The sequence below is a fragment of the Rhinolophus sinicus genome, linkage group LG03 (genome assembly GCF_036562045.2).
Source record: "Rhinolophus sinicus isolate RSC01 linkage group LG03, ASM3656204v1, whole genome shotgun sequence".
Lineage (NCBI taxonomy): Eukaryota > Metazoa > Chordata > Mammalia > Chiroptera > Rhinolophidae > Rhinolophus > Rhinolophus sinicus.
In genome coordinates this window covers 176280174-176299983 of record NC_133753.1, presented here as the reverse complement: position 1 = coordinate 176299983, position 19810 = coordinate 176280174, and the positions used below count along the sequence as shown (strand labels likewise).

Below are 19810 nucleotides of genomic sequence, written 5' to 3'. Positions count from 1 at the left end.
TAACTAGCTTTCAACCTCATTGATTCATTTTACTTTATTTGTTTCTTCTTAATTTTATTTTTTTCTTCATTATTTTCTTTGGGGTTATTGTCCCATTCTTCCCTAGGGCTTTGAAATGGGTGATAGTTTGTTCATTTTCAGTCTTTCTTTTTTTCCTTCTGTGGCTTGCTTTAACTGTATCTCAAAAAATTTGATATGATGTTATTTTTGTTATCATTTTGTGCAAAACATTTCAAAAGTATATTTTTAATTTTCAAAATAGGATGCTGATTTCTAGCTTAATTACATTTCAATCAGAGGACACACTCATGTAAATTTTTTGAAATTTGCTTTATGGTCAATTTTGGAAATGTTCTGTGTGTTCTTGATATATATATATATGTATATATATGTATATATATATTCCATTGTGTCTATATATAATATATATGTTATGTATGTATTACATATACACAATAATTGTTTTATATATAAGTATTTATACATTATTATTTTATTTATTATATATATTATATTTTAAATATGCATAAATAATTATATATAATTGCTTAAATCTTATTTATCCTTTCAAAATTTGTTTTCTTCTTTGATTTATCAAGAGATATATGATAAAATTACACTCTGAGAGTGGATTAATTTCTCTCTATAGTTTTTATCAAGTTTTGCTTTATGTATGTTTGAGGCCATGAAGTTGGGTATATACAATTTTAAATTGTTAAATCCTTCTGGTGAATTGAACCTTTTATTTTTATCAGGTAGTCTTCTTTATCTATAATGGATTTTTTTTGTAAATTGTAATTTGGGATATTGTTTACGTATCTTTTTCATCCTTTTTTTTTTTCAACCTTGCTGTATCTTTTCTTGCTTGCTTTTTCCCCTCTGTAAGTTTATAAGTGATGCATTCTATTACTATTCTCTTAGTGTCTACCCTAAGAATTATACATGAATTACTAACTCATCAAAGTCTAAATATTACTTAGTGATTCATGGTGTTATTTCTACAGTAACCAAGATGAAATAATTTTAAATATATAATCCAAATGAGAAAAGAAAGTAGGACAAAAAAAGATTCAGGACAAGCAATACAAATAAAAAGCACCCTGTAAGATGGTAGATTTATACCCCAACTATATCTACAACTATAATACATTAAACTAAAATGATCCAGATAAAGGAACATGATTAGTAAATAATTATAAGAATACAGAAACGATCTTCCATTATTGACCTGAGAGGAGAATTGACCCGAGAGGAATTGAGATGATCCCCCATAGCCAGCAAAGTATCCTAAACACTTGACCTAGAGGCTCAGAACTCCATATCCCGTTGGTACCACCTCATCCAAGCTTCTCATCAATCGACTAGATATTGCCGCCTACATATTCCATGGGTATTAACCACTTCAACGCCCCGGCTAATGCCATTTTTCTCTCCTACATTATACTCCTCCTTCCTTGTATTTGCTTAAACCCTGTACTTGCTTTAAGTCTTCAGAGCTGATTCCTACCTTCATTCCTAACCAGTGGGTTGCCTGTTTCCTGAAACCCCAGGCTTCTGTGATCATATGCTCTTCCAATCCTTGTACCAGTTATTGTGTCTCCCACTCATTAGCTCTTATAATCTAGATTACTGTTTGTAATTTTTATTTTGTTTTTTTTCCTGAATACATAAGTAGATTCTAATACTTTTTATATATCCCACACCTAGCAAAATGTCTACATTTAACATACTACTAAGCCCTAAAGACAGTCTTGAGATGCTGCTGCTGCTATACTAATAACACGGATGATAATATCAATGATGATGGCGGTGACAGTCATGGTTACTGATAAGGCAACAACAGCTACCAAGCACCAGCGAGTGGGGAACCAGATCTAAGAATTCTAGGAAAAAATATGAATTATTATTTTTACTGCCAGATCAGCTATATACACATAATTTACAAGTCTTCTGAGTCCCGTTAAAATCACCCAAGGGAAATGACATTTTAAAATATGATGTGTAGACATTTTACATGTCTAAAACATTATTGGAAAGGGAGTATCATACAACACAATGAGCCCTGGCTATCCCTCTTGATTAAGTAAGCTATGTGATTTTAAGAAAATCTGAATCTTCAATTCTTTATCTGTAACATGACAGACATTCCTTATGTTTCCTTTCTTGAATAGTTGAAAAGAGTTAATAAAATAATGTATAAGAAAGTGCTTTAGAAATTGTAAATAAAATAGATCATTATGTTAAAAGACTCATTCAAAATTGTACTATTTTCCTTGTAGACCTTCAAAAACTACACAGAAAACATAGGAGAAAGGGTTGTATAGTAATTAATGTTACTCATAATTATATTTGAATCCTGCTTGTATGTTTCTAATAGACTTTTATGACTTTGATGTCACATGACCTTAAGGAAATTTTGAGTTCCAAATGAGACAGGCATGATTCAGTACATTGTTGCAGGGAAAAGAATGCCAGCTAAGATGAGTGCAACTGAAATGAGAGCACTTTTAACACAGGCTTTCTCCTACACAGCAATTTACCAGGAGCTATCCATTTAGTATGCCATGCTAATTTTCAGCAAAACTTTCTTCTAATTAGCAGGTATGCAATGATTTCAAAGAAGCAAGACATAGCTAATTCCCACAGTGTCAAGACATTATTTCTAGTTTCTTCAGCCTTACAGGTTGCATTGCTAGATGTATTGTGAACTATGTCGACTTTTTTGAGAAAGACCCAAAGGTCTTCGAGGGAAGTGGACAGAAAAATGCAGATGGTGGTCATCGTCGTCGTCATCATCATCATCACCAACACAAGGGTGTTTACAAGGGAGAAAAATCCAATTTTAAAGGAAATTGCTAACTTACTGTGCTTTGCAAGAACAGATTCAAAATGAATTGCTTGCAATTTAGGGGGGACTGTTAACAAGTCTGCTTTCAACTTTACCAAGAATTTGGAAGTACAGTATATGTCATGAAATATAGTTTTTATCTAAAGAGCATCTGATTGGGGAAAAAAAACACCACCACAACACTGGCTTGCTCTCTGTAACCTTTCTGCATCCTTCCAAAGTGCTGCTGGTACTGAAGAAGCAAATTCCATCAATTACTAAGCCTTTCCTGGGCATCCCCTGTAAGCACAGCGCAGTGCTAAAAGCTATGGAGGGTACCAAGAGGTGGGACTGGCTCAGCTCATGGGAGCCTTAAAGCCCATTTGAAGGGTGGGGCAACACTTAACCCTCACAGAACAGTTGGGGACAGTTCTACGCCGAGCCATGGGGTATGAAGTGTAGCAGGAATTTGGAGAGGGCAAGAATTAGCAGGTCTATCTCACCCCCAAGACTGACCTTCTTTGAGGGTAGAGAGATTGTGCCTTAATCATCTTTCTGTTCAATTCCACCCAACTTCCTCTTTCTCCTCCCAGCCCCTGACCCAATTCTCCCCAGAAATGATGTCAGGTTTGGACACAGTAAGCACTTCAATAAATAAATAAATTCCCATGGACCACCATTTCCTCACCGGTTGCCTTATTGAGATTTTACAATTTTGAACCACATGTGACTCCTGCCTCCAGGGTGTGTGCAGGGTTTTCTTTCTTCCTCTTAGAGTCTTTTCTCGCCTCTCGTTTCTTAGGGTTACACCCACAAACTCCCTCCACTTCCTCTGGGACAGTTGGCCTTAACTCAAAAGGCCCAATCTTTCTAACCGTAGGCATGGCCCCAGCTGCGTAAGCCCCAAGACAAGGCTTTTCTGCTGCCTGAAGCACAGAGCCAGCCTCAGAGGAGAGATGGAAGGACTCCGGCACCACCCTGGCCCTCCCCATTCATCAGCATTTATGGGGTGGCCACAGAACTAATCTCTCAAACCAGAATACTTGTGAGAATGAAAGGAGGGGGCTGCTGACACGGAGAGAAGCTTGATCGAAGGTCCCCAAGAAAATGAAGCTAAGAAGCAACAGTGAGGTTGGCCTATAGGAGAGGTCATCCTCATAAACACTGCACCTTCCTGGGATGATGTTGAATTAGAGTAGAATGGAAGCCCAGGGTTCAAGTGTCCACGAGCCCAATTAATACAGGGCATGGACTCCCAAAAATGGTGTGGAAAGCGTGAAAACTTCTTACCCGTTTTATGCATAAAGTACAGATATACATGAAACATATAGAAAGATGCAATCTCTTCTGCAGTATTAAAACTTCATGGATATAGAGGTATAATTGAACCCATTCTTAAAAATTATTTTAAAATATCAAAAACAAAACAAACAAACAAAAAAACCAAACTTCATGGAAAGGGATGTGATTGGGAGAAACTGTCTTAAAAACTCCATAGGGGGTCAATCATGAAAAAAAAAAAGAGAAACACTGATATAGGAAAATACCCCAGATTGAAGGCCAAGAGATAATAGGAACTTGGAAGAACAGGAGCTGTTAAATCCATAACGTCTGAGATTAAAAAGAAAGGAATTTTTGCATGACGATGACCCTGTCACAGTCTGGAGGTGGCCATGCAGAAACATAAGGAGGCAGTCATTGCAGGCACGGCGTGGGACAGTGAGCTGCGTACACACCAACGGCCAGGGGGAAGTCCCATCTTGGGACAGGGCCAGATTTCCATTGAAGTAAAACATTGAAGTGTGTGTTTTGTAAAGATTGAATACATTGCATGCTTGTTTGCAGCGGAATAGGGTTTCAATGGAATCACGTGAGGACAAAATCCAAACGGTTATCGTTTTGCGCAAATGTTCCCTTACCTGAAATATTGTTCTTATACTACCAGGTGGCTGCTGAAATTCATCAGAGGCTCCTAGACGAAGAAAAAGAAAACCAACTATCAGAAACAAAAGAAAAATCTCCCCAGATGGGTGCAAATAAAAAAGCCAAAAAGGAACAACCCAAGAAAAAAAAGGAGGACAAAAAAGAAAAAGGTACTCATGGTTTAGCATCCAGAACCATGGACGCTTAAAACTCTCCTTGGTAGAAAACCAGCATTTAACCAAGCACACTGGCCTCTAAGCCACTGGAAGACTGTTCGTTGGGTTTAACTTCTAGAAACAGGCTTCTCTGAACTATGGTGTTTGTTGGCAAATCATATTGCATACCAGTCGCACCTAACTTGTTTGTCTGAGTGGCCAAGTATATTCAGGGTAAAATTAACCTCAAAGACAGTTTTGAACATGTTAAAACAATTCCAAGGTGACACTATGTAATCTGAAAAGTGTGTGCAAAGGGATTGATACTTGCTACAGTAAACAAGAGAAGTTTAAAAGTTAATTATATATGCAGAGGGTGCCAAAAAAAAGTACACACATTTTAAGAAAGGAAACTGTATTAACATTGTAATACTCAATATATACCGATAACAGAAGATGTGAATACAGGTCACATTTGACTTCTGCAATTACAAGAGATGCTCCAAGTGGTAACCATCAGCATCCAGACATTCCTGATTATGGCAAACTACTGCTTGAGCAGCATTGACCAAAGTTTCCATTTGTGTACATTTTTTTGGCACCCCTGGTATATATGTAAGTTTAAGGTTTAATTCCAAGTTTAATTCAAATTTCAGGTTTTATTCAAGCAATTCCTTCTCTCCTAGAATCCTCCTGTATAAATCTCTGCCTCAGAGGCACAATGGAAAGAGGAAAGAAAAATCAGGTGGGAAGAGACCACTGGTTAACCTCAGGGATAAGCTCTGCCACAAACATTATCCTCCCCTCAGAATGTTTCCACTTGTACAGTTTTGAAGTGACTTGAGACAAGAGAGAAAGAGATGGAAGGACTTGAGCAAAAGTCACGCCATTCATCAATTGCTCACAGTATTTGTTAGGCACCTGCTACGTGAAACACTATGATGAGTGTTAAGGACACAACACTAAACTTAAAAAAAGAAAGGAAGGAAGGAAGGAAGGAAGGAAGGAAGGAAGGAAGGAAGGAAGGAAGGAAGGAAGGAAGGAAGGAAGGAAGGAAGGAAAGAAATGTGTCCTGCCCTGTAGACCTGTACTCTAGCAGCAGAGATAGACATTTGACCAATCATTGCTCTTTGGTAGGGAGGCACAAGTCCCTTGAGAGCGAGGTCACCTCACTCCACCTGAGGGGATAAGCAGACACTTCCTAGATGGAGCACATTTAAGCAGCCATGAGTAGGAGTTAAGACAAAGCCCTGAGGATGGAAAGGGGTAGCGGATGAAGCGAGGATGGTGGCACTTGAAGCGAAGGGAAGAGTAGCACCACAGTAGAGAACACTCCATCTCAAATGATAAGAATAAAAGACATAAGTGTCATGTGAAGGAAATGTTTCAATTTACTTTAATGGAATAGTTAGTTGAGTCCAACATCTTCATTTTGCCAATGATAAAACAGAAATCCAGAGAGATTAAGGTTCCTTTCATCTGTAACTTATACATACATCCACTATTGCAATGAACACATCTTATTACAATTTCTTTGTTGACATTTATGTCTTCCTCAAAATATTTGAACCCTCAGAGGTCAGACCTTCCAGAACGATTTATTGAACTAAGTAGAATGATACAAACTAGGCCTGCAACGAGACTCACACTGCTAAATTCTCAAATACTGCCAAATTCTTATTTTCTAATTCTCTTATGTAATCACTAAAGTACTTGTGGTTGTGTTAGTTAAAAGATAATTAAGTAGATTACAGATTCTTGACCATCAGCTTCATTTCAGCCATATTGTCTTGAGGTTATCTTCTGTCTTTTCTTGATGAGGACCTCGGAAACACTTGGCTAATACAAGTAACCCTTAAGGAGAGGTACTTCTTCTGCCATTGGCTAATGGCATCCATGGTATGTTGGGGTTTCCTAATTTCTGTCCACAAAGTCTGAATTATACCCTCTTTGGAGTTGGTAATTCCATCTGTGCTTGCTGCATGCCTCGTTTTCCCATGATGCTACACAAATGGGACCTTTTTATGTGCGTCTACCCCAGATACCACATGGAGAATTCTCAACAAAAGATTATCCATCACTCACGCTGTCAGGACCACGGTTTCTCCTTTCCAGATGTCACTCGAGGTTTATAGCTCCACACTTTTCACTTTGTACTCATTTTCTCCAAGTACCATGTGTGTACCCTGGTATGTTGTAAGTTTACTCAGTGTCTTTCATTGCCATTTCAGGTAAATCATCACCTATAGCAGAAGCCAGTCCTGTAACGGTAACACCAGAGGAGATTGACAACATGGAAAAGAAAAATGAACTGAGACTCAAAATAAAGGAAGAGCATCTTGCTGCCCTGCAATTTGAAGGTAGCAATTGGAAAGAACTAAGATGATACTTTTCAGTAGAAAATAGATCAGCTGGCAAACAGCCCACAGCCACTCAAACTATGTCTATGAGAACACAAGGCCAACTGAATGAGAAGTATGGCATTCAATTGGTTGTTTCCACGTGACCCTGTGAAATCTAGATTTGACTCTTGTACAATTGTCTGCTAGGATCTCAGAGAGTTGAAGAAGAGATGAGGCGAGCACCCGCAGTAATTAAAATCTTAAAGAATAGAAACAAAAAAAGAATAATTTAGAGGTGGCATGATTTTACAGGTTGAAAGAAGGCTTGAGGCTACATAGGTGGGTGGTTTTATATTATAATAAGAATAATTTAGGCCTCTCGTTAGAAAAATAAACCCTGTCCAAAGGTGAACAGGCCCTGAAAGTGGGTTCTTGGGAGCAGAGGCCATAGAAGAGCCAATCACGGATCAAGAATGTTCAAGGGCCTCCTTCTGTGTGGATATGGTAAGGACTCCACAATACTGTCTCCTGCTAGCTCATCAGGTTGTCTCATAATGCAATGCAAAGTAGAATTTTAAAAGATCAGGAAACCGAGCAAAAGTATTCTAACTGGAAAGAAACCATGGTCAATATATTAGATGACAAAACCAGAAAATTGCAGCATAGAGTCAGCTGGGGCACATTAACAACTTAATGACCATTAGCTCTTTTTTAATTATTATTAGTTTCAGGTGTACAAAACAATGTAATAATTAGACATTTATCATTTATATCCCTCACATAGTGATAACTCCCTTTCCCCATCTACTACCCCTCTGACATCGCACACAGCCATTACATTTCCACTGTCTCTATTCCTAATGCTATATTCCACTTCTGTATATATACAATTTTATATATATATATAAAATTGTAGTTGACATTCATTATTGTTCAGCTTCAGCTTCAGGTGTACAGTGCAGTGATCAGGGACCTACTCATCCCAGAGGTGGCCTCCCTAGTTAGCTCCTAACAATGCTTTCCATCCCTGGCTTCTCTCCTCTTGTCCCCTCCCCATCCTACTACGACCTGCTTCCGTAATCTCAAGAGTAAAATCTGAAGTAAATTGAACATGGGAGAATCTGTGAGGTCAGGGAAGGCAGGACACAGCTTTTCCCCCACTGCCTGTCCCACCTCTGCTTTAAAAATGCTTCACCTTTCAGTTCTTCAGTACGTGATCCCCGCTGTGCCTCAATTCCCATTCAAATAAATATTTACTGAGTTCCCATTATATGCCAGGCCCTGCAGTAGTTGCTGGAAACACACACACACACAACAAACAAAAATAAAACCCAATCTGGAGGAAGAGAAATGCAAACTCCATATAATACTCTAATATTGGAGGCTGGCTTATAGGACAAAGGGCACATGGGGAGAGTCAAGAAAGACTTCCCAGCAGGCGATTTAAGGCTTCAGCAGAAGTGACAGAATGTGGAGAAGTTTGCCCTGGGGACAAATGCAGCAGGGATGGGAGGGGAGAACAGGTGACCTGCTCCGGAGTCTTATGCATATTCTAGGAAAGGGACACAGGGAGGCCACATCATGGAGGGACATATAGACCCTGCCAAGAAAGTTACATTTTCTCTCATAGCAACCAGGAGCAAGGAAATAATTCTGAGCAGAAAAGCAACAGTGATCCCCTGTGCAGGTGAGACAGGGCGGAGCTGGGTTTGCACTTGAGGTGGGGAAAGGAACGTACAGAAAGCAGGACTGAGGTGATTGCGGTAGTTCAGATGACAGATAATCCGTGCCCAAACTAGGCCAGTGACAATGGAAAAAGCAAAGAAGAAAGGTCAAAACGATATTTTACAGGTACAATCCACAGACCTTATTGTGTGCCAGGGACAGCAATGGGCCCTGGGACACATAGGCTTGATCCTGTTTCCCCAATGCTGAGAAAGACGATGGCATTGCCATCTTAAAGTTCTAAAGTAGAAAGATCATCAAGAGAGTTGCACCCTTTTGAAATTAGGAAATTATCTATTTGTGTTTTTCCATTTCAATTTGTCAAAGAGTATATTGCTATAAAGTATGATACATGTAAAAGCTCTATAGTTTTTGTTGAAATAAACTGTCAAATGACTCTAACACATGCTACATTTTGCTTCTCAATGAGATGGATGGGTATTACTTATCTATATTGCTATATTAAATGTGTACCTAAAGCTTCACAAATTGAGGCATGGTTGGTTTAAAATTGAATTCAGTTCATCAGGAAATGCATGTACATATAATACACTTAAAAATCTTTATTTCTCTTTTTAAATAGAGAGAGCCACACAGTTCCGACTTGAACTGATAAAGATAAAAGCATTGGCTTTCCTTGAAGATTTAGTGACAAAGATGGTTGATGTATATAAACTCATGGAAATGTGGCTTGGTGAGAGGTACTTGAATGAAATGGCCAGGTAAAGTGCTGCCTGACTTTTAAATACTACACTTTGTTAATTCCTGAAGACCAAAATTGGCAAAGGTTATTAAGGTATATACAAGTGTTAATTACATTTATAAAGAGAAATTTTGACCTTTTAGGAAATCACATGTACATTTGTATTGACTCTTTTCAAACAGTTAATCACGTTTCAAAGGGTTGAATTGCAATATCCAGTTTTGCACATTATTTGAGTTTGCTTTTTACATTGCTCAATGAGGACCTTAGTTTACAAGGTAAGATTTTAGATAACTTTAAAGTATTTTTCAGAAGTAAGATAATATTTCCTTTCTTTCTCATGCCAGACTTATTATTAGTCAGGGCCAATTAATGGGAGATTAAGAAGTCAGTGACTGGAACGTTTCACGGGTTAGGCTGAGTCCCTTGACTGAGTAACACCCTGTTGAAAGAGTAACACCCTATTCTGTTTTTCTGCTGGGTTCCAAAGGCTTTCCAGATGCTCATTGCTAAGAGTCTCATCCTCTTAATTCTCCCTTAAAAGGCATGAAGAGAACCCTCGGCAGAGTGGAAACAGCCCTTATCTGAGAGTCAGGAGGCCTGATCATCCAGGAAACGGGGGTTCTCTCATTGTCCACACATTAGCAGTGTGCCTAATTGTTTCCGCCTCTTGCCTTTCATCTATAAAAGGAAACACTCCAACCAGGGTATTTCATAGGTTTCTACTAGATCTAGATTTTGTGATACACTACAGTTTGCGATAAACATTTACTGAAAATTTGGAAGTTGCTACAATACATAGAATACAGATGGCAAGTATTCTCAGAAGCAACAACTGCCGTCTAAGAGATGGTTGCTATGGTTTGATTTCTCCAATGCTTGTCTCATAATGAAAGTTCTGTTGTAAAATCTTCAGCCTAGTTGTTTATATCTGTTGCTTTACAGTAACACGCGCACACACACACACAAACAAGCGTGCGTGCACACACGCACCCTCAGCCTGGTGACCTTACTGCAGTAATGTTTAAAACAATTTGACTACTGAATCGCCAACTCAGTTACTCAGCAGTGTCATAGCTGTGGTGTTCAGTTCTGTTCTCTGCCTGTCGCTTACAAATGAAAATACATCTTCTTCATTCTTAGGATTCACAGCTCCCAGCCATGTGGCCATCAAACATAAATGCTTCTTATTTTTATCAGAGGTACTCCTATTTCTCAGGTGTAGAATTCTTTAAAGAATTTTTGCAATAACCAAAACAGAAACAGTCCTAGATTTTGACTTCTTGTGGCCACGTGTATATATATACAAAACCTCTGAATGTGGCCACAAGAAGTCAAAATCTAGGACTGCTCAGCTCTGCTTTGTGTCTTGGTTTTTGCAAAAATTCTCTAACAGTTAAAAAAACCAGGAAGAGCTTCAAATCCCACTTTTCATTTCCCTAGCATTTTTCTCCTCCCATTCTTGATTAAGTTACTCTTGGTAGCCTTCCACTAGATGGTGCACTTATTTTGATGTGCTGGTTATGGCTTGATCTCAGTTTTCATCTGGAGTCTCTCCTCATTCACTGTTGTAAACTCAGGAGTTATCCAATGCCTTTCTCCTCTGGCCCCGAGCACACAAACACCATCAAATATAAACTAACTAGAGAAGACATACTCTGTGGACACTCACAAATACAGCATCCTGGGGTTGAATTCAAGGGTGTCTTTTGAAAGAAAGCAACGAATACTAACTTTTAAATTTTCAGTATGTATTTTGGTATTCCTGAGTTATGTAAGAGCAGGTGAGCAGACTAAAATGCATTTTTCTGCCATGTTCAATCTTTATTGCAAGATATAAACAAGATACTTTCAGTAGTACCGTGATATTATATTAATACTTATTCCTGTAAAAATCTTCTCTGGCCTTTAAAAGGGTCTTTAATTGAGGCCATAACTATAATCCCCAGTTGAACTAAATCTGTGCCCTATGCGATTTCACTTTAATAACCATAAGGTGTTCAGTTATGTGTGATTGGCTCCATTGCAAAGATAATGAAATTCAGAGACCTCAGGTAACTTACCCAAGTGGTGTCCTGGAATGAGAATTCAGCTTCCCGCGCTTTTTCCACTGAACCACAGTGGTTCCTAACTATTGCTGCTTATACTTAAATTTATAATGTTTATATAAATCTGATTCACTTTATAATTTATCCTGATTCCAGATAAATGTGTTATTCTAGCAGTCATATTTTACAAGTATTTTTTCTGCCCTATAACCTTATTCTGGTTCAAACTTAGAATAAAACATCTCTCTTGACATAATCTTGTTTACATAGTAAAATATGTTCTAGTACTAATATAACCATACTTAATGAAGTCTCTTTTTGTTCATCTTTGTGTATAATGTGTGACTGTTAGCTCTGTTAACGAGCAGGTATTTGTTTCTAATCTACACTTATTTATTTGTACCCTGTCTTTTTACAAATGGGTTTGAAGAGAAATTAGAGTTTTTGAACATATAGATTGAATTGTCTAACTCAGCTATACAATGTGTTAACTTTGTGTGGCTATCCAAAAAGCAACACCCATTAATCTAATAGTATCTCTAACGAGGGTAACCCCTATTCATTTTTCCACTTTCAGTGTAGAAAAATTAACTGAGGTAGCTCGCTATCACATCGAAACATCTACAAAAATCCAGAATGAACTCTATTTAGGCCAAGAAGACTTCTTCATTAATGGTGATATAGAGGTCTTCCCAGATCCCCCTCTTCCGATACGTCCTCCACCCGTAGAAAAGGAAGAAAATGGCACCTTGACCATCGATCAGCTTGACAGTCTTCGAGATCAGTTCTTAGATACAGCGCCCAAAGGTAGGAAAAATTATTATTATGCAAAGAGCATAAAAAAGGTCAAGATCAACCAGGCTGTCAATCATTTGCCCACAAATATTAATAAAATCAGCCCTTTGGGATTACATGGCACAAAAATGAGCCCTTGCTTTGTTCTAGTTTATCTCGTATTTACTTCAGCCAACAGAGATCTGAATTAAGCAAACAGGGGAAACACAGTGTCTAATACTTTGGCAGTGTGGTGACCCTCACTCCTGGCAGTTCTGCTCTCCTGCCTCCCCTGCACCTGGCCGGCAAGTTGGTAAATTTGAGTATTACTCCATCTGGCAATTGAGAGACAGCCTTTGTCTGTATTTCTAGTTTAAGTTTTGTATTGGGATTATGAGTTTGTATTGGTGGAAGTGGATTTTGAAAATTATCAACCACTCATAATCCCTTTCAGAAGGGACCTTAGTATTTGTGATGATAACCATCGTATGTCTTGGCTCCAACTTCAAAACCAGAGTTTGTATTTCAACTAAAAGTTATAAAATGAATAAGAAATAGCAGCTATAACTTGACATGTGTATATTTTAGCAGATTAACTCTAGAAGCCCTGGGGACTAAAAGATGTCAACTGATTTATCTGCTTTCAGAGTATGGTAGAAATACAACAGCTTTCAAGGTCCAGTCTAAAAAGGAAGGAAGGGAGAAGAAAGAATGAGAAGGACAGAGATAGTTACATTAAAAAAAAAAAAAAAAAGTAGATGTAAAAAGAAAACCACTTGCACTATGGGCTTAGAGTGGAGTTTGAAAATGCAAGCAAAAAAGAAGACAATAGAAATGTCTATCTAGGTTCTTTCTGGAACAGAATATGAACTTTATAAAAGTGTTCAAGAATGCAGAGCCAAGGGGAATCAGTGCACAATGAGGTTGGTCAGAGAAAATTTTGTGGGGCAATAATTTGGAGGGAGGAACTGAAAGAAGAGTGCTTTGATGGTAAAGATACAGAGGATATTTAGAGTGAGCAAAACAGTCACTAGGAAACATATAGCTATGAGGCATGAGTACAGATGTTGCAGGAAAGGTCAGAAGCCTGCTCTGCTTCTCCTCCCCAACTGCAGGAGCTTCAGGCAAACAGATGGGGAGGCTTCCTCTGTCTGGGGAACCACCTCCACCCACCCCAGCGGAGCACTTAACCCAGATTTAATAATAACAGTTGGAGTTAATGCAGAAGTTACAAGGCTATGTAATACTGTGGGACTTGGGGATCTACATGGTTCAAAATGAGTTATGGTCTATGAGCAAACAGTTTGAACTCTTTTCATTATTATTATCTGTTATACCATTTGAAAAAATATCTATTGCATATGCTGCTCTTTTAAGTACGTGTAAAATACTTAGCACAGTACTGGGTAGTCTATCAATAGAAGTAATATTCTTTGTTATCATTTTTGCTAACGTTATAAAGGGAAGGCAAAATAATAGTCATTCCATTTTCTGCATCCCAGAGTCACAGAATTAGAGGTCCTCATGACATCTTCAGAGTCAGGCTACAAAGGTTGACAGTGCCCCTCCCTGAGGAAGTCCAATAATTACCACTCACCCCTTCTCCCCATTTCACCTGGCCCCAAAAAACATTCTCTGACTTTCATTTTTCTTCCTCCATTCTGTGATTGTTCTTCACTGCCTTAAATGATACACCCTGAAATGAAGTTTTCGTCATATTCCTTCCAAGAATTGGAAAACAATATGTTATGATACCTTGCATTTGCCCTAGAACTCTACAATTTCAAAAGATGGTATTAGTTGAAGTGATAGCAGCTTTGAAAGTACGGACCAACTGGCTGAATGTACTACATTTCTAAATGTGTGATCCTACAGAACTTGCTGCTTGAACTTGAAAATTGCTATTATTATTTCTAAGTTGGAAATAAATGAGCATTTCCTTATACTATTTCATGTACGCCAATGCAACCGATGATATCTGAGATGCAAACTTCAAGTTCACTAAAACACGTATTCAAATAAGATGAACAGATGGATTTTTTGGAAGCAAGCATACATATTTACACATAACTGTCATTATGTGACTAGGCCCACAGTAAGATTTTTTAGCAAATCTACAAAATCCTTAAGTTAATGTCCTTAAGTTATACTTTGTAACTTTTGTTTATACTACATAAATAAAAATTATGGAGGGAAATGGATAATCTTTGCTTAAAACAAGTGCTAAATACTTTAAATACTTGTGAGTAGCAACTGTCAGGATATAAATGGAAAGAACTAAAGCTTAAGGACTTTTCTGCTGAGTATAAGTTAATCCACTTGAACATTAAAAGTCTTCATTGAAATAGTTCTTACTAAAGATAATGTGAAGTTGAAAATGCATCACATACTTTAATGTTTATATTCAACACTCCTTTCCTGGTCAAATTCTGCCATTTGTGATGATTCCAAATTTTTGGTAAAGGTGGTAATTATATATAAAATACCATTTCTTGATGTTTGTCACAAAGATGCTGGGGACAAACATGACCTCATGTGTGATAATCATACAAGATTATGCAAAATGCAATGAAACAACTTGTCATGCTAGCATTTTTCTTGCTACTCAGCAAAGGTCCATACTTTAGAATCTTAGGAGCAGCTTAAGTAAAAGACAGCCACTGAATCTACAAGATGTTCTTTCCATTGATTGCCCCAGGAATCACTCCCATGAGCATACTCCCAGCAGAGAGGGGATTTAGTGAGTATTTTCTGAATTATAACAATAGACAAAATTGGCATGGTGTCAGGCCCTGTGTGTCAAGCCCCATTTCCCTGTTAATTCACTTCTTATCCATGGCTGGATGAGTAAGAAGACCCATCCATGGGTAAGAAGAGTTAGGCAGTTCTTTTTAAATCTACCTCTTATCAAATGACTGTAGTAAGATCTTGGGCAAGTTCTTTAACCTCTCTCTGTGTCACTTTCCTCATCTGTAAAATGGGGTAATTCATGGGGTTGTTATGAGTATTTACGTAATTGATATATATATAAGTATCTGGTAAATAGAATGTGCAATTTAAGTATGATATAAGCCATTATCACTGCATTGCTTACTTATGGTAATATCACATCGTTGTATAAAAGGTAGCACTATACAGTATTGATGCAAACTTCTTATTATCCAAAATGTTGGCTTAGCATCCTGAGGTACACATACCCCAACAGCCCTTGCAGCATTACCCCAGAACACTTCCAAAAAAAAAAAAGAAAATCACACTACCTGGTAAAGCTAAACCATGAAGTGTGTGGCTCCCCTGGGACCGTAAGCATCCATAACAAAACACTCATCTTGTGTACTGCAGTGAGCGCTGGTAGGCACAGCTTGTCTCTGAACAGCAAGTGCCAGCACATGAGGAAGACAGCCTTTCTCCAAGGGAAGCACTTTGGAGTCTGTAGAAACTAGAACACGTGAGCAATGTTCTTCTGTCCCCACTTAAGCCATAGGAACTCCTTTTTCTTGTCAGCCCATCAGTACTCCATGCAATGTCTGTAAAGACAGTTCATGGCTACTTTGGCTTCTGCTGAGAGGCTATCTGGAGAGAACAAAGTTCAGCAAATTCTGTACCCTCATTCCTTCTTCAAGAGAGGCAGCATTTAGTTGTTCAAGACATGTGACATTCTTCTAAAAAGTGACAAGGAGCCCTCCTGCAAACCCCTCCTGGAGACCCTAAGAATCAGTGACTGGTCTCAGAGACAGAGGACACAGATTCAGACCTCTAGGCTGTAGAGGCTCGGCTAGATCATTCAGCTACACGGTCTTCACAGGAATTCAAGGCAGGAAGAAGTTACTGCCACGTGTGTGGATCAGCACAGGGGGTTCGCTTGCAGGAAAGTTCCAGCCAGCACTTTCTAGGACGAGAAGCAGGAGCAGGGTATTCCAGGCACAGGGAAACTGGAGTAGACATTGAGATTTTGAGGTGGCATTACATATTTAGGGAACAGCAAGCAGACCAGCTGGGGCATGAAGCAGGAGGAGGTGAGGACCACAAGGAGGCTGTGGTCAAGTTGTGAAGTTTCAAGTAGCTGACAAAGTGCACACAGCTGGGCTCAATGGCGTTGAGAGCCCAGGGATGTGGAAAACAGATTAGAGGAAGGTGGAGACTCTGAGAGCAGCAGACGCTACTCTGCCCCTCTACAGAGCCTCAACCAACCGGGAGGAGTGAGGACATCTGGGTTGTTGCTGGAAAGGAGTAACTAGAAAGTTCTGTGGGCTTTTCTAGGCTTAGCATCTCTGAGAAAATTATAAACATATGATAGTCTATATTTGCTGGTAAGCGAGTCCTGTATTTTGATTTGAAAAGTAATTAAATTTGTCTGTTATTTACACAAATCAAGAAATATAGGAAGGTCTTTGTGCTCGCTTCGGCAGCCAATGTACTAAAAAAGAAATATAGGAAGGTCTCTTAGGAGAGGTATGATAGAAGAAGGATTGGTGTTATTAACAGGAATATGTTGTCAGGTGGCAAAAATCGAGGGATTACAGCAAAAAACAAGTGTGGGCCTTCATATGCCCGATGGTTCTCTCCGTGGGTGAACTCCTTCCGCTAGATCAGAATCAGGTCACGGAAATGCAGTGGTAGATCTAGAAGACTTTGGACCTGGTAAAACTGTCTGTGGGCAGTTTCAGGTGTTGCTTCAGGAAGAAACATTTTCTCACAAAGCCAGAGAATTTACATGGGGCAAATGAATGTATGTGCTCAGAATTCAAGATAACAAACACTTTCTAGAAAACTTGTCCATAAAACTGAAAACAGCAAAGCTAGCCTAATCAGTAGTGAGAGTTAAAGTCCTTTCCTTTAGCAATAAGAGACTTCGTTTTTCATGCATTCATTCAGTTATTCACTAATATTTCTCTGTGTAGAGCAGGTACCTCGCCTGCTGCTAAAGGCCTAGTGTGGGACACTGACAAGTCACCCAATATGTAGGTAAGAAAACGAAGGCATCAAGTGCATGGAGGCTTGTTTTCAACAAGAACAGTAGTGCTCAGGATTTGGGGGAAAAAAAGTGTAGGTGGGGGTGGCCATTTTAACAACAACTGCAAAAAGACTGATTCAAAGGCAAAATCGAAGTTAGATGCAAACAAGGTAAGAAAGGCAGCGGCAGGTTGACCAATGTCAAAGGTTTTCAATTAAAAGACATTAAGAGATATGAGATCAAGAAAATCAATTCAAAAAGGAGATTTATTTTCTTAAACGTCTACCAAGTGCTTAGCACTCGTCTGGACGTTAGGGACACAAAAGATGTAAGTGTGTTTCTATCAGCAGAGTTTAAAATTTGATTGAGGAGTCAAAGCCTAGGACAGGAAGATCAACATGAGGTATTTTAATATTATGCTAAGTGAAATAAGTCAGACAGAAAAAGTCGAGAACCATGTGACTTCACTCATGTGTGGGATATAAAACTGAAAGCAACAAAGGAACAAGACAAACAAATAAAGAAACAAAAACTCATAGACACAGACAACAGTTTAGTGGTTACCCAGAGGGTAAGGGGGGAGGAGGCAGGTAGAAGAGGGGTCAAACGGGGTTCAAATATGTGGTGATGGAAGGAGAACTGACTCTGAGCGGTGAGAACACAATGTGATATCTAGATGATATATTACAGAATTGTACACTTGAAACCTAACCATTGTCACCCCAGTAAATTTAATTTAAAAAAAGAAAGAAAAAATGTATCACACAAACACATATTTCAATATTCATCATACTATAAAATAGGACAATGTAATGCTCAGCAGTGTCATGAAAGTTGTGAGAGGAAGATATGTTTGTGGTCCAGGCGCTCTGCCTTCAGGGAGAAACTGGTATTTTAGGACTTTGTTTTGTGCAATTTGTCTTTTTTTGTCCTTCCATCCAAACATATACACATTCTCCTCTCGGTCAAATTATCAAATGTCCGTCAAAAATGAGACCTTTGAGGAAAAAGAAAAAGATGAGGCATGAGGCACAGCTGCTTTACAAAACCATTTGGGATGGGACTCATGCCTGACACACTTTTTGTAACATGGTGGCTCGACCACTGCCAGAGAAGGCGGGGCTGAGGTGGGAGGGAACAGATGTCCAAGGCAAATGTTGCAGACACGCTGCCATGCATGTTCTGTTATCCTTTTGTGCTCACCATGGGAAGGAAATGATGTCTAAAAGCAGTGCCTGTTATGTATGGAGAGATGGATTCTAGAGTGAAGAAGGTCATAGAGCCCTTATGAGAAGCCGGTCATCGCGCAGTATGTAAACAAGGGGGCTGTGGAATAGGCTTCCTGCTAGTGAATCCCAGCTCCACCACTTACGAGCACTGTGACACTGAGCAGATTAATTAATGTCTCTGTGCCTTAGTTTTTACCCAGAAAATGGTGATGATAGTAATTAGTCTATTTTCTTAACTATAAAATAAGAATAGTATATTATGAGGATTCAGCTATAGAAACCACTTAAAGTACTAACCAGAATGTCTGATAAGTAGTAATCACTCACTATAATTTTTCCAGAAATAATGAGCAAAAGTGGGTGGCAGGCATTAAGCAAAACTGAGGGCAGACATTGGTGAATACTTAAAATAACAATGTAGAGTTATGTTAAAGACAGGAATCCTCCAGACGATGTGAGTCGAGTCACCGAAAAGCAAACAAAGCCATGGAAATTTGACCGTTACCTTCCCAAGAGGAACAATCAATTTTTGAAAATTTGGCTGAAAAAATACCCTTGGCTTGTATATGATGAGATACTAAATCTTATGTTCTGTGGCCTGTGTCGGAAGCATGGAGTGAAGTCAAGGGCAAATCAAATGAGCTTCTTTTATGGCACCGACAATTTCAGTACCGAATTTCTCAGTGCACATCATCTCAGCGAGGCTCATGCGCAGGCTTCATTAATGGAAGCCACGAGTGCTTCTCCAGTGCACAGAGCCACCACGGAACTGATGGTGAGGGCCATGAGCAAAGTGACCCTCGGGAGAGTCGAAAACTTATTCAGATCATGCCATGCGATCGCCAAGACTGGACGTCCCCTCAAAGATTTTATCTGGCTGTGCAAGTTGGATGATATGAAGGGTGTTGATATTGGCCCGGTATTCAGAACTAACAAATCGGCAAGAACATTTATGTATTTTATTGCGGAAGTAGAACGGAGACATCTAAGAGAGAAACTAGAAGAAAGTAAATTTTTCTCTGTCATCAGTGATGGAGTCACAGACAGTCCAGTGGAGGGAGCTGAACTTGTCTACGTGCAGTTTGCACAGGCAGGAAAAGTGCATTGCCAAATTGTTGGGGTACAGACAG

General features: G+C 38.9%; 1 protein-coding gene across 1 annotated transcript in view; it reads left to right on the top strand.

The window, feature by feature from the left end:
- The window catches only part of LOC109450219 (sperm flagellar protein 2), a 159206-nt gene that overhangs the window by 108892 nt on the left and 30504 nt on the right, over positions 1-19810 (top strand). The window contains exons 27-30 of the mRNA XM_074329218.1: positions 4773-4920; positions 7137-7265; positions 9556-9694; positions 12301-12530. Coding sequence (XP_074185319.1) covers positions 4773-4920; positions 7137-7265; positions 9556-9694; positions 12301-12530 — 646 coding nt within the window. The remainder of the gene's footprint in view (positions 1-4772; positions 4921-7136; positions 7266-9555; positions 9695-12300; positions 12531-19810) is intronic.